A 14,920-nucleotide genomic window follows, 5' to 3' on the forward strand; every position below is an offset into this window, starting at 1 on the left:
TAGATTGTGGAAATTCCTTACACCACTTTCATTTTTGTCTAAACGCGTTTTTCTTATTTTTCAGCTCACTTTGTTAAATTGCGAACATGCATGAAGAGTTCAGCAATAGGGTGCGATCAGCTTCTAATACTGCTACGTCCAATTCTTCCTCGACGCTTAGCGATCCATTCACTGTTTCTTCCGGCTCCTCCGCCTCTTCTGTAGGTGTCACCTCTCCCGTTAAAAGAAAAGCTTCTACGGTTCTCTACAGTGATAGGTAAATATCGAGAGCATTTGTTTTCAATTAAGAAGATTAAATGAATGCTCTTGTACATGCATCAATGTTTTTATACGTTAATCAGAGCTCATTCTATGATTGATTGGTTTTCACAGATTTATACCAAGTCGTAACAGTGAAGTTGATCTTCCAACAAATTTTAATTTATTAAACGATCCTCCCACCACCCCGCGAGCAAAACGAAAAACAACAACTGAACGAGACGTAGATGCTCGTCGAGGTAAATTTTCGAAAATACCCTCTAAAAATTGTATGATTGGGATAGCATAGTTGACTCAAATATTAATTTTATCAGAAGAAGCTGACAGGACATTCAATGCACTTCTACGAACAGAACTGTTTGGATCGGAGCAAGTGACAGAAGATATGTACCAGAGTCCGTCCTCATCCAAAGGGAGATCTCGAAAGCTCTTTACTTACCGTTCACCGACAAAACGCGAATCCAATTATGATTCGCCTACTCGTGATGCGTATTTACTCAGTCCAGTCCGCGCGGAGAGTCAGAAGCTATTATTAAGTCCAAGAAAAACTAAGCGACATATAAGTAAAACACCTTTTAAAGTTTTGGATGCACCAGAACTTCAGGTAATTGCCGAATCTAAATATAATCGGGAATACCAATTCCTACTAACCATTATACCTGCAAAACACAGGATGATTTCTATCTCAACCTCGTTGACTGGTCTTCGACTAATATACTTGGAGTTGGTCTAGGAAGTTGTGTTTATCTATGGAATGCATGCACTAGCAAAGTCACCAAACTCTGCGATCTCTCTCCTCATGATCAAATTACTTCGGTTGCTTGGACACAAAAAGTACTTAAAATTATATTGACATGTTATTCAAAATACTGTATTATCTTAACTCCAAATATATAGGGTTCACATCTTGCTATTGGTACGAAAAAGGGGACAATACAATTGTGGGATGCAGCAAGATGTAAACGAATGAGAATGCTCTCTGGCCACCTGGCTCGAGTTGGCGCGCTTTCATGGAATGAACATGTGCTGACTTCTGGTAGCCGTGATAGAGTTATATATCATCGTGATGTCCGTGCACCAGATCCTTATTTCAGAAAATTGACAGAACATCGACAGGAGGTATGTTGCAAAGTAGCCGAACTTATAATATGTACCTGACTTTTATTCCCTTTTTATTTAGGTATGTGGCCTCAGATGGAGCCCTGATGGGAGTCATCTCGCAAGTGGTGGCAATGATAACAAGCTCCTTGTTTGGGATAAGTTTAGTGATGTTTCACTTCATCGTTTCACTGAGCATACCGCAGCTGTTAAGGCAATCGCATGGAGTCCTCACCAACATGGCCTACTTGCAAGTGGAGGGGGAACTCAAGATCAGCGGATCCGATTTTGGAACACATTAACGGGTGCTGCGCTTCATAATATACATACTGGATCCCAGGTGTGTAACTTGTCATGGTCCAAGACGGCAAACGAACTAGTGTCTACACATGGTTTCTCTCAGAATCAAGTAGTAATATGGAGATATCCCTCTATGGAACAACTGGCGGTTCTTACAGGACATACTTATCGCGTTTTATACCTTGCTATGTCCCCTGATGGTCAAACAATCGTAACAGGTGCAGGAGATGAAACCTTACGATTTTGGAACGTTTTTAACCGTCGCGCTACTGAGTCAAGAGATGAAAGTTTATTAGATGCATTCTCTCAAATTCGATAATCTTGCGGTTTATATTGTTGTCTATTTGTATATCCTACAATTCAGTCATTATATCATGTTCCTTTTAGCTTTTTTTTTTGTATTGTAGAAAGTTTTCTTATATTTTGTTATTTCGCTTGTTGTTTTAGCATTGTGCGATAAATTGAAATTTTCAAATCAATGCAGCTGTGAAACTATTCCAAGTTAATAGAATTGTATGAGGATAAGATATAATCCGGAGGAGTGTATAAGAGTGAAAAAGGACTCATTTGACGGGTTTATATCTTTTATAAGTGAATATTTGGTGTTAATGGCTACGTTTATTTTAAAAATTCTCCAACGGCAGCAGGAATTATCAAAGACTTCACCACAACGCCTACTATCAAAGCCCTTTCTGATGGACCATGATAATTTACTATACTCTTGGATGGAGGATGTTCGCAAATAATACGCTTATCTTCAGATGGCATACATATACCAAGTATCTGGTTCTATCCTACCGAGTTCTTTGTGGAGAAATATTGCTTGAATAGTCACAAGCACATATAATAGGAAACTACTGTGTTGCTTATAACGTGGATTGAAGATGTCGATTTTTGCTCCGGCGTGAAAGTAACTTAAGCGCTAGTTGTCGTAAACACATATATAGATCTATCCTTAATTCGGGTCGCATCGATGCTGATGCGACTAATGCAACGTAATTTCGAATTAATATTGGCATGGCGATGGATATTATCAATTGAAATTCGGAAAAGATTTGTTATGATTTGAAATATTCCAATCTGCGTTGTTCAAGAAACTGAATAGGGATGGTTTATTTTAATCACTACATACTTTGGGGCAATTCTATTTTCAGACTTGTAGCAGGTTTGTATAAATGAATATCACGAGAATAATGTGAGCTCCGCCGTAGCTCATCTTCGATCCATCTTTCTAAAGCGGCCAAAGATTTAATAAGAATCAACCTGGACATTTTATATTCCCTTAAATTTTCGCTTGATTGGACCAGAGAGGTAATATTCGTATAGCTTTGAACTCTCGACTCTCGACAAAGCGAAGCTCCTTTGTGTTTTGTAAATGCAAAATAGATATTCTGGGTTTATGGAGCTGAAAATTAGAAATTGAAAATGTAGTTTGTTCTGAACAGTCGCAGAGAATTTGTAATTCATTCTACTTGATAATGGTCATATTGATAGAAGTGCGATTGCCTTGATCAAATTTGTCAATATCAGGATATTTTGCAATTCCGATCAGATCTTATTTGGCACCGAAGCTTCGATTCAAATCATTTGGCCATTATTATGTAGGTAAAAAGCCTCTATGGCTTGGATTACCTACCCTCATTTTCTCAACTTTGATCGCGAAGAGAGATATATGTGATCCCAACATTTTAGCTGCTGATGACTAGAGTTCGTTTCTAATTATTAACATAGTCCAATTTACTCTCTATTGTTGATTCCAATCTTGAAACTAAGATGGACTCAATTAACTCTCAATTTTCTTTTTAACTTAAAATAATCTCCTGTTTACTTACTCCTTTCATCAGCGCCATTAATTCTTCTAATTTAATTTGGATATTGCCTGCCAGTGTTTCCTATTTCTTTTTACGTTCATTTTCGTCAACTATCTACATCATGGAATCTTCACGGTGTGCACTTCTCATGGTGGACAATTCCTGTACTGACACTATATACTTACAAAGACGTGTGCAGGGGGTCAAGAGGGAATTGGAATGGATGCTAGAGGAATTTACTGAAGGTAGCTGGAGGTGAAGAAGATGTTTGATGCATAGGCTAATTTTTTAATTTTAGTGGTGCTGGTACCTTCCAATGATGCAGCAATGAAATTTTTGGAGCAGAGACCACGAGTTGGAGTATTGCCTGTTATTGCGCTCATAGATGTAGATATATCTGGAGTAGAGTTGCTAGTCATGATAGCAAGCAAGCTTGTAAATGGGATGCTACATGATGTAGTGCCTGTTGGTGAGATGATTGCACAATATTTTTTTTATAATTTTCACTCTCTAATACTTTATTTCTTGCCTACCTCTAAATATTTCAAGCATGCTCCAAGAACGATTCACCGAATTTCATGCTACAATGCATAAATATGGGGGCTGCTGACTACCTACTTAAGCCGCTCTCACGAGAAACGATCAAGACTTTGTTTTTAGTAATATATTTTTTGATTCTTTTATGTGAATCTTTCTAATTTCGTTTTACGACCAGAACATGTATAAATATCGAGTATCTGATCATTTGCTCGGTTTGCCCGCGTGCACTATAAGAGCCCAACCGAATTCAAAGTCGCAAACATGCCCACGACTTCGTGATCGATTAAAAGAAGTTTTAATCAGAGATAGATGGTAATTGATAATAGGGCTCTGCCCCTTTCCTACATGTCCGAAGTTAACTTTCAATATAAATTATATAGGCTGGGAAACTTTCTTATGGAGTATTTTTGCCCTCCAATTGCCTCTGTAGACTTGGGATATCCAAGGTAAACACATAAAATAATATACGGGTAAACCTATATTAAGACTGTTATTAATAAACTTTCACAAATAGATTAAATTCTACTGCGACGGAAGAGAGAAATCTCATCTTGAAATCTCGCTTATGCAGCTGGAATTTCTGCACTCAAGATTTATCAGAGGAAGATTTGCTACGTTGCGTATGCCTAATTTTTGAGCAAGTTTTAAGCCTGGAAGAGTGTCCATATAAAAACCAAGGTACTTTACTGGATGTATGAATATGCTATAAGAACATTTATATTTATTTGTTATAATTAGCAGAGCGGCTACATCGTTTCGTGTTAGCCCTACGCAATTCGTACCACCATACTAATCCGTATCATAATTTTATGCATGCAGTCGATGTTCTTCAAGCAACCTACTATTTTTTAGTTCAAATGAAGCTGTTGCAACCTCTGGCACAGGGTGATACTCAGCCAATCTCTCGTATACCCTTCTCAATCAGCCTTCAAAGAGAGTCTCAAGTTCAGCGGCTTTTCCGACACGTAGATATCCTAGCTCTTTTATTAGCTTCCATTGGGCACGACATTGGACACCCTGGCTTGAGCAACATGTTTCTGGTAATTTTTTTCTCGAATTTTTCTATTTCTCAAACTAAATTTTTAATTCATAAATTCCACTAGTCAAATTTGTCGTGTCCCCTTGCGCTATTATATAACGATAAATCGATTCTCGAAAATTTTCATTCAATGGCACTATTTCAGCTGATGAAAAAGCACCACTTTTGCTATAGCGATGAGCCTAATGATAAAGAATATACAGGTTAACATTAATGTACCGGCATTAAATAGGTCTGCATATTTATCATCTATTTTCATGACATAGGATTCCGAAAGCTTATTGTTAATTCTATTCTCGCAACTGATATGGCACTACATTGGGATTATATCACCAAGCTAAAGGATCATCTTGACCGACTCATAAACCATGATGTTCTGAACTATGACCCACAATTGATGGAGCAGGATCGCCTTCTTATATGTGGAATTCTTATTAAATGTGCAGACATTAGCAACTGTGCTCGCCCATTTCAGATTGCAGAACAGTGGTCAAAGGTACTAATTGAAGAATTTACATGTCAAGGTGATCTAGAGAAAGAGCTCCACCTTCCAGTTTTATATATGAATGATCGAGATAAAGTGACCGCTGCAGATTCCCAAATTGGATTTATATCCAATTTGGCTCTTCCTCTTTTCGAAGTTGTTGCAAATCTTATTCCTGGTAATTTTTATTATTTTTAAAGAAATTTTATATTTAAGATTATTAACGAATTGATTTTAAATATAGAAATGGGGTATTGCGTCGACTATCTTTTTTCTAATAAAAAGGCTTGGGAAGATAGAAAGTATCTGTCGCAAGATAAGGAAATTGCTTCGGGTAGGCTTATTAATATTTCTTATTATAAGTCTAGTGAAAAATATTTATGATTTATGATATTTATACGCAATAGTTTCTCTTATCCAACAAGATAAAGTGCAAATTGAGAGCTCTCCAAAACCTGATCGTGCTTGGAACCTTGAAACTTCGAGTGGTAGTGACGTAGAAGACGAGGACGAACCACCTGAAATGACGAGGTGGTACGATGCTGTAGAACATTTAGTTGAGGCAACAAGCCCTCCACTTTTTCCTCGAGCATCTGCATCAATGACTCCTTACTTGACACTCATTGGAGTTCGCGAGGGACGACGTGGTTCACTACCAGCTAATCTCAACTTACGGCAAAATTGTGCAGATAATGACACTAACAAATCCCAAGAGCATGAGCGTGTGTTTAGGCCTTATCTTCGACCTTTCGAGGGATCGCTTACGCAACGTCGGCGCTCTACACCGACAATTATTTCTGCATGGTCAAGCAATAGGGACGTGTTTGTTGAAAACTTGAGAATGGGGGGAACAACTTGTGCGGGGAGATCGTAGTGTTTCTCGGCTGGATTTATTCATTATATATCTGGATTATTATACTTATTTAACTTCGTTTTTCTTTATTTATTGTTTAGCTTTTCTTAAATTGTGAAATTTTTCGCCTCTCAAAATATACAATAGCTTTTCCTTTGCTTTTGGGTCTCGCTTTTTCCCTTTTGTTTGATATATATTTTCTTATGTTAAATGGTTCTTTTATCAATTATGACTTATTTATTAGATAACAATTTGACCAATAAACAGAATTACATTAGCAATAACAATATTTTCAACCTTGTATAAGCTCGATAACAAGCATTAGGCAGGCAATCCAACATAACTTTTACAAAAATTTACATAAAATCATTTAGACTCTAGTTCCGTATTTCTATCATTTCGGTAATTTCTAACTCCGACATCATGTCATTTATAACGATAATAATACAGATACTCTATTCACGCAAAATGAAAATTGCCTTCAAGAGTAATTGTTAGGAGATTATAGCTGTTTATAAAGAATATATTGCTTTTTACAGTGGCAATTGAAAAAGGAGTTTAAAATACATTTTTAGGCGTAACGATCGCTTTTGCCCGCAACTGCATTTCTTCGACCATGCTCATGTGTTCTCTCACCCATTCTTCAATTCGATGCATGGCATGGGTCCCATAAGGCAAGCAAAATGAATGTCCCTGCTTGATTTCCGAGCTCTCCGACGCTCGAACATTATGTAGTCCATGCTGTAGGTCGTAGGTGAGGTATATAATGTTTGAAAGAAAAATAATATCGTCCTCCTAAATATATAGAATTAATACAAAGAAATAAAAATATCCAAAATTGCTAATATTACTTGGCACAATTCCTTTAAGTTCCATCCATCCATTTTCTCGAAGTGTACGTGTACAATATTACCAGTGTGATCTCCGAGGAACATAGATTGACTGGAATAGATTCTATCTCTGACAAAATGTTTTTCGGGTGTTGTGATGTCTAAATTTAAAAAACAAAGTTAATGGTATTAGCGTACTAACAAGCCAGAGTTAATATATTCATATATTTACACAGGACTATTCCAGCCATATCCACCTCAGAGTATCGCTGCACATAGTTCAATTCATCAAACGAAAGTGCCTCACGAGGCAAATAAAGTGAGCGGGCCATACGGTCCTCACATATCGGCATCAATTCCCAACGAGTACTTCGGTTGGCTGTTAGACGGATAGGGTCAGAACGGCTAGTGGAGAAATGTCGAAAGCTAGAAGTATTTAGACAATAGATCTACACGGAAATTAGCAGAGATGATTTGGTAATATGTGCATTTTAAAGCATCATACTCTGTATCGATTTCCCTCTGCAAGCTGCTCTACTAATTCCTCACTCGGTCCCCATATGCTCAAAATTGCCTCTCGACTTGGATGTTGATCCTTGCGAGGATAATCGCACACTCTTAGTTTAAGTAGAGGAGTAACATTTCGCAAAATTTTCTTATCCTATTCATTTAAAATGTAAGTCCAACTTGAAAGTATATTAAAAGTGGATACTACTTTTATACGAGAGTCAAATTCTGCTTGTAAGTCTGCACGCTTCTCATCTCTCTGCCTGCCCTCCACGTATTCATACTGTGCTATCTGATCTGTTATATCTGATATCTTTATAGGGTTTTCATCTGGAGAGAGGAAGGGTTTCAAAATTGACCCGTAAAATAGAGGAAAAGTTTAAGGTTACCTTCATTGATTACATCGCTCCATATTTTATCTGCGATATTCTCATATATTTGCTAAAATTTCAAATTGGCAATGAAAAGGTTGTTATTAGCAAAAAATATATAACTAAACTCGATATTAAGGTTCTCGTACCTGATGCCTCCGTGACGCTTGATCTTCCTCTCGTTTAATTCTCACAATCCTGCGACCCTCACCCAAATTTTCAACATAAACTATTGGATATTTCCTTGTGATGACTACGTCCAATGCTGCAATTGCACCACCGTCATAAGAGAGGTTATCAATTGAAACATAAAAGATAGGGGATGGTTGGTAGCCTAGGCGAATATCCCAGCGTGCAATTCGTGTACTATTAGCAGTGAGGCGGAGGCGAAGATTTTCGGGCACATCAAGCACAGGAACCGCCTCATCCCATCCAATAAGCTGCAGTACAAATGTAAATAACTAAATAAACTCACGAGAACGGTTTAGATTACCTTTGCTCCTATTATCGCTAATTTATATCCTATCTTAATTTTGGATCTTAATAAAGCACGCGTTAATGGAGGATCGATACTCGCGCGAATTTTATACCATCCATCGGTCAACTCAAGACCATATACGGTTTCTGCTGTGTTTTCACCTGTTCATAGAAATTGAGATGAATTATAATTCCATAAGTTTTCGCTTTGAAAAACGTAACACCTTTACAAGTATTTTCCTTAAATACGCCACAAATACATAATACAAGGTATCGTGATGGTGAATCGTCCCTCTCTATAATGCGATGCAATGCTGATCTTTGAGCCATGTTTATTTCTCGTTCATACCTATTATAAATAACGTCAAATAAATAAAGTCAAATCCAACACTACAAAAAAATGAATATAAAATACCTGTACTTCAATTGTTCCAAAACTTTTGTTGGACACCACCATTCCTTTATTTGAAATCGCGTGGGAAATAACCTAATCATGGATGCGAGTTTCCATACAATCCAACGATAATGGTTTTCCACCCATCTTGTATCGAGAGGCTTGGCTCCTGCAGCCAATAATTCCTCATATGCTTCATTTGGTCCCCAGGAATCATGTCGCGATAAATCTAAACCAGCTGGGGGGATAAATCGGTGGTGAATTGCACTTTCGGGATTCAATTTAAGAATTTCTGGTGGGCTATTCAAATATTATTAAGTATCAAGTAGTTAAAACATAAGGCATCAACTTACATTTCAGAGCCTATTTCTTTAACTGAATATGGTTCATCATCATTTATCCATTTTCCTAAGGATTTCCTGGTACCTTTAACTATACAGATAAGATCAATAAGATTTCTTGTAGGGAGTAGGGAGAATATAAATATAGTACTAACCACGTATATCGAACATAATTCTTCCTATACTATTGTTTTTATCAAACGAAAGACCTGGCCCTTTTCTCGTCGGAGTCATAGTTAAATCGCCAACATTAAATGATGGATGATTTTTATCTTTCCAAGGAGTCTTAAAAGGAGCAGGTCGTGATGCCGGACTCTTGAGAGCTTGCGAGCGAATTCTTTTTAGTCCACTAGAGGGTCTTGAAATACCGATAGGCTTCGGGGATCGAGGTGGCGGTGTTTTAAGCGCGCTTGAAGGTATTTCTCGCTGGAGTGAAGAAGGGTGCATTTGAAGTAAAGAAGTTGCGTTGATTTTAGGAGGAGGCGTCAAGGATACAATACTAGTGGAACCTCGAATAGGAAAACTGGGTGATGAAAATCCTTTTTCGGAACTACCAACCAATTTACTAAAAGGTTGATTTCCATCTTCTTGTATTTCTTGTGTTATTTCAGTATTTTCAGAGAAAAGCCGCCTATTTTTATGATGCTTTGACAAATATGTTCAGTATAAATGCTAGAGTACTTTTCACTTACTTTTTTGGTGTAATCGGGATAGCGAAATCGATCTGTCCCGGACCAGAGTTTATATTTATATCTTCACTAAAATAAGCAGCCTTCGCTCTCTCTAATGCTTCATCTGATAAAGTTGGAAGAGCTAATCCACTTGCTGTTGCAAATCCACCGCAGCGGTTCCCCGACAGTCTTTCGCTAGCCCTGTCTGAGATATGCTCTCCTTTTTCGAACAGAGCATGCGCCTTTTTCATAGATTCTTCAGAAGGTTTTGCAAGTGTACGTCCGCTTGCTGTCTTGAAACCACCAAAGCCTCCAGATATCTTATCAGAATATTCTAAAATGCTGTTGTAAGTCTATTTTATAAGATACAATAAGTAAATTAAGGAGCGCTTGTAGCTTTTAACCAGATGCCTGAATCATACCCCCTTATTATTAATGAATTCGTTGTGGAGTGATTTAATATTATCATTCGGCTCCGCTATCATATATTTCTCATTCTCCTTGTTTTCTTTGTCTACTTCCTCTAGCAATGCCCTAGCACGCTTTAGAGATTCGGAAGATGGGGGTGGCAAAGATTTTCCACTAGCAGTTTCAAAGCCATTGAAAATAATGGGAGATTTAGTTATAATCGAGTGATCCTCAATATTCTATTTTCAAAGTAAATTAGTTAGGCAGTTGAACATATGGTAAGGGGCATTCATAACCATACTCACAGCTGAAAATTCTACAAAGCTTGCTCTAGCAGCCATATTCTCGCTTTGTTTGCGTTCTGGGGAAATCCGAGGGGAGTTATTCTCAAATCTCGATAAATTAATATTTGCTCCAGTGTTTTTTTTATAGTAATTCTGCGAAGCAATTGAACTTAAAGCTTGATCATCGTCTAGATTTTGAGAGGTAGAGTTCTGGTGGGCATCAATGGAGGTCCCTATATTTGCATCATTCATATTAACAATTATAATACTCAAAAATGTATTCGCGCTGAAAATTAGTATTGAAGCGGGATATGAATACGCGAAAATTGCGCGATACGTCATAAATTAATCATAAATTTCTCTTTTGAAATTATTAAATATGCCAAGAGAAAAACGATGCAACTATTTTATCTATTGTATTGTTTAATATATTTTACTATTGCGGATACTAAATCGTTGCCTCAAATCCCTTTCGATATCATAAATAGTGGCACTGGTGTATGGGATGATTGTGGTAATTCGAATGTATTACTACTTGTGTACAGTATAATAAAATTATTTATTATAGGGAAAAATGAAACAACAATTCATTCACAATCTGTTGCTCTCACTCCATTTCCACCATTTCGTGGTCAAGATCTTGAAATACTCTGGAATGGTTCAACAGATTCACTTATAGATGAGACATATACCGCCAACATTAGCATTCAATTGGGAGCAGTGATATTATTTAATCAGCCAAAAATATTATGCGAAGAGATTGGGCGCTGGGATTTGCAATGTCCTCTTAGAAAAGGAAATTATGAAGTAATAATTAAATAGATATTAGCTTCTTCTTTTAGGGAATTTACTTGTATTTATAATAGATCAAAGAGCGACTGGGAGTCCCTATAAGCGCACCTCCTGGTCATTATCGATTGAGAGTATTAATAACTACAGAAAATGTTACTGCTGGATGTTTGAATATTCAATTCCAGTTATAATAGTTTGCAATAGAGCGTATTTATACCATGCTTCGCATAACATTACATCAATTATATGATTCAAATCAAATTTATAGTTGATTCAAGATAAAGAAAACAATATCCATCATATCATGACTTATATTAATACTCTTGTGAACTCAAGGGATTCGAAAAAAGTAACGGGAAAATTTAGTTTTTTTTATAATACAATAATTTTAGTATATAGAATGCGAAACATAAAGCAATGTGAACATCTCTATTAGTTTCAATAGTTAATGCTATCTGTAAGTAATTGCCTTTAGTATTGATATGGCATTGGTAATTTTGACAGGATGCCGTAAAAGCGTGAAAATTGTATAGCACAATTTATGCTCATCCATCTTTATTCATTGAAACTTATACTATAATATATGACCTTTTCTAGTAGCAGTAAATGTCATTGTAATGTTCCATATATTTTTTGGTTATACTCGCACTTTTTTAAAGGAATTTAAGGTTATATGATTGAATTTGACGATCGATTTACAATTAACAAGCACTGATCTTACAGCTTCATCTTCTTTTATTCTCATTTATATCGGAAATATTATATTAGCTGCTTTAAATAAATGACGTAGTTTTCATTTTAAAATCAAGCACAGAATATTTATATATACACAAATGAATAATGCCGGCTACATATGTATTACATTTGATTACTTCAAAATATGGACTTGGGATACATTCGCTGTACGTTTCCATCCAATATCCTAAAACTCAGACATTCCTTTATTAAACAATATTAAATCTCGGACCAGTCTCTCAAATGAAAATAACAGTTTTCGTTTTATGAGGTAGGAGGAGGAGGGGGATTGGCTTCATTCGATGATGGAGGTGGTGGCGCAAGAGAATCCGCATCGGAGCCAGGGGGGGGGAGGAGGAGGAGCAGAATATCCAGTGTAACCAGATTGCTAAAAATTTTGTAATAAGAGTTTAATTTATCACATTCAAAAAGAAATAGGCATATATATTTACCCAAGGCGACGTTCCAGGAGGGTTTGATCCGGGGGGTGGCGGAGCATAGCCTCCATATCCACTATATCCACCGTATCCAGCATAGCCTCCATAATTTCCATAGCCAGCATAACTACCGTAGCCACTGTACCCATCATAGCTTCCATAACCAGATTGTTGGTAAGTGTTCTGGCCCCACGGAGCTGTGCCAGGAGGAGCTTCAGAAGCCGACATTCCAGGTGGAGGTGGAGCAGCGACGCCAGGTGGCGCGCTACCTGTAGTGCCAGGAGGTCCCATTCCTTGCGTTTGTGGGGGCATGAGGGGTTGGGTTGATTTGCGCCATGGTGCAGATCCTCCTGCTGAACGTTGATTTGCCCATGGGGCGCTGTTTCCGCTACCAGAGGAAGGTCCATAATGTCCCATTTTCACACCAGCATCATCTGTTCTTTCCCCGCCAATCTCTGCCATCAAACTGGCGTATTCATTATCCAGACTACTATTACGTTGTTGTGCTTGATATTGCGCGTCAGGATTGTTTCGATGCATACAATCGCGCGCAGTGTGTCCGGCATTCCCACATACGCGGCAAATCAAATTTAGAGTGTAATTTTGTCGCTCAGGGCACTCATACTTACGGTGGCCAAGGGCACCACAATTCTGACATGTTTGATTCTCATCATCGCGAAGGGTTCCGTTAAGTGCAGCTAGTTCACGAAGTTGTTGACGCTTGAGCTCATTTTGCGTTTCCGGAACAGATGTAGCCTAGTTATATTAATAGGATATAAAATTATTGCGATAAATGTCTTCAGAATAAAAATGCTTACAGTTTCGATAACTTTTTGTATTAATTTGATTGCTTTCTTTACTTTTTCCTCGGAGTCAGCCGATACAAGACAATGCAAGTCTTCTTCTTGGCCAGATGCAGAATTGGCGTCCTTAGATTTGCCCTCTTTTACACTCCCCTTGCCGCGAATGCTAATTTTCGCACCTGACTCGGATTCCATCTTCTTTAGTGTGTTTCCACGTGGTCCGATAAGAAGACCAATGAAGTTTGTCTCTGGAAAATCTTTTACTGGGATGTATATCTAATAAATATACAAGTTGAATGTTTATAAAATTATTGCACAATGATATAAAGGTGAAAAATGATTTTACCTTATCTTGGGTTTTAGTTGGACGCCGATAATCTGTTGGGGGTTTGTATTCAGGGTCATTCTTAATAATATCCTCGATAAGTTTGTGGCGCTCGTCCTCAAGCTTCTTCCGGTACCGGAATTCACGAGTGTTCACACGTTTTCCTTCAGAGTTATATACTGGTTCAGGCGATGGAGACCTAGCATGTAAAAAACCATAAATTTTGAATGAATGATCACATAATTTATAATATCCCGAGAGTGATCTAAAAGGATTACCTCTCGTGTTCAGGAGGAATAAAATCTCCAGTGCGAAGCTTTCTGCTAATTTCTTCAATTCGCAAACGATCTAGTAAAGGAAGACGAAAAAGTGTGAAATCATAATTGTGAATGAAAGTGTATATAATTTATTTAAACGCTTACTTGCATATAAATGTAATTGATCAGATTTCAGATTAGAAGGGAGTGTAGTTGGCATTCCTGGGACAATAGCTTTATCATCTCTCCCACCCCAGCGGCTTCTTCGCTTTCTTTTTCGCTCCTTTTCTTCATCTACGAAAAAAAATACAACAATGAGGCAATGAATAGATGATTGATTTAGAAAAATATCGAACCTGCTTCTCCATTATTATTCTGATCAGCGCGATCGTTCGACCGCTTCAGTGATTTGTCATTCTCAAATGAAGAATGAGGAGGAGTGGGCCTATGATAGTCACTTGAAGGAGGAGGAGGAGGAGGAGGTGGTGGTGGTGGTGGATAATTATGATTTGATGGAGGTGGGGAAGGGGGTGGTGGGGGTTCATCAGCAGGAGGGGGTGGTGGAGGAGGGGGGCGATTTGCATATGGGTCTCCCTGATTCATTCCCCCAAACTGTCGTTTTCCCAAAGGAACCACATTGGTACCCGTTGGTTTCCACATTGTCATAAAATTTACGATGATCTTGAAAGATGTAAAGGGTAGGAAGAGAAAAGGTAAGCAACAATAAAATCCAGCAACGTCATTATTTAGCTTTCGATCTCCGCACTCACCGGCCTCTTTGAGTTTGGGATTTTGAGGTGCGAAAAAACACAAGTATTTTTTTTTCGCGATTTGATAAAGGGTTCATCTTTCGCTTTTTTACTCTTTATCTAGATAAAGCAATCTGCTCTCCTTTTATATATATT

At 37.7% G+C, this 14,920-nt stretch overlaps 5 protein-coding genes across 5 annotated transcripts; 3 read left to right on the plus strand and 2 right to left on the minus strand.

Annotated features, from left to right (window-relative positions):
- Window positions 1-86: 86 nt before the first annotated feature.
- On the plus strand, window positions 87-1,975 carry VTP21DRAFT_6324 (uncharacterized protein; the record flags this gene model as incomplete). Its single annotated transcript, XM_069396942.1, has 6 exons — window positions 87-256; window positions 373-497; window positions 573-862; window positions 931-1,092; window positions 1,156-1,377; window positions 1,439-1,975. The coding sequence occupies 6 exons, from the start codon at window positions 87-89 to the stop codon at window positions 1,973-1,975; spliced, it is 1,506 nt and encodes a 501-aa protein (XP_069247209.1).
- Window positions 1,976-3,588: 1,613 nt separating this feature from the next.
- VTP21DRAFT_6325 (uncharacterized protein) lies at window positions 3,589-6,404 on the plus strand (the record flags this gene model as incomplete). The annotated part of the gene is made up of 11 exons (XM_069396943.1): window positions 3,589-3,712; window positions 3,766-3,936; window positions 4,017-4,126; window positions 4,183-4,319; window positions 4,388-4,453; window positions 4,522-4,685; window positions 4,749-5,047; window positions 5,111-5,249; window positions 5,313-5,708; window positions 5,775-5,864; window positions 5,938-6,404. The coding sequence occupies 11 exons, from the start codon at window positions 3,589-3,591 to the stop codon at window positions 6,402-6,404; spliced, it is 2,163 nt and encodes a 720-aa protein (XP_069247210.1).
- Window positions 6,405-6,941: 537 nt separating this feature from the next.
- VTP21DRAFT_6326 (uncharacterized protein) lies at window positions 6,942-10,918 on the minus strand (the record flags this gene model as incomplete). Its single annotated transcript, XM_069396944.1, has 15 exons — window positions 6,942-7,178; window positions 7,235-7,374; window positions 7,446-7,662; window positions 7,719-7,874; window positions 7,929-8,050; window positions 8,110-8,161; window positions 8,241-8,531; window positions 8,585-8,730; window positions 8,793-8,917; window positions 8,984-9,262; window positions 9,316-9,394; window positions 9,459-9,934; window positions 9,996-10,327; window positions 10,397-10,621; window positions 10,688-10,918. 15 exons carry the CDS (start codon window positions 10,916-10,918, stop codon window positions 6,942-6,944), a joined length of 3,108 nt encoding a protein of 1,035 aa, XP_069247211.1.
- Window positions 10,919-11,062: 144 nt separating this feature from the next.
- VTP21DRAFT_6327 (uncharacterized protein) lies at window positions 11,063-11,649 on the plus strand (the record flags this gene model as incomplete). The annotated part of the gene is made up of 3 exons (XM_069396945.1): window positions 11,063-11,180; window positions 11,235-11,473; window positions 11,533-11,649. The coding sequence occupies 3 exons, from the start codon at window positions 11,063-11,065 to the stop codon at window positions 11,647-11,649; spliced, it is 474 nt and encodes a 157-aa protein (XP_069247212.1).
- An 839-nt stretch (window positions 11,650-12,488) lies between these two features.
- VTP21DRAFT_6328 (uncharacterized protein) lies at window positions 12,489-14,681 on the minus strand (the record flags this gene model as incomplete). Its single annotated transcript, XM_069396946.1, has 7 exons — window positions 12,489-12,581; window positions 12,646-13,386; window positions 13,449-13,709; window positions 13,780-13,957; window positions 14,037-14,106; window positions 14,181-14,309; window positions 14,372-14,681. 7 exons carry the CDS (start codon window positions 14,679-14,681, stop codon window positions 12,489-12,491), a joined length of 1,782 nt encoding a protein of 593 aa, XP_069247213.1.
- Window positions 14,682-14,920: the final 239 nt, after the last annotated feature.

The sequence above is a fragment of the Calcarisporiella thermophila genome (assembly GCF_041956535.1).
Source record: "Calcarisporiella thermophila strain CBS 279.70 unplaced genomic scaffold VTP21scaffold_26, whole genome shotgun sequence".
NCBI lineage: Eukaryota > Fungi > Calcarisporiellomycota > Calcarisporiellomycetes > Calcarisporiellales > Calcarisporiellaceae > Calcarisporiella > Calcarisporiella thermophila.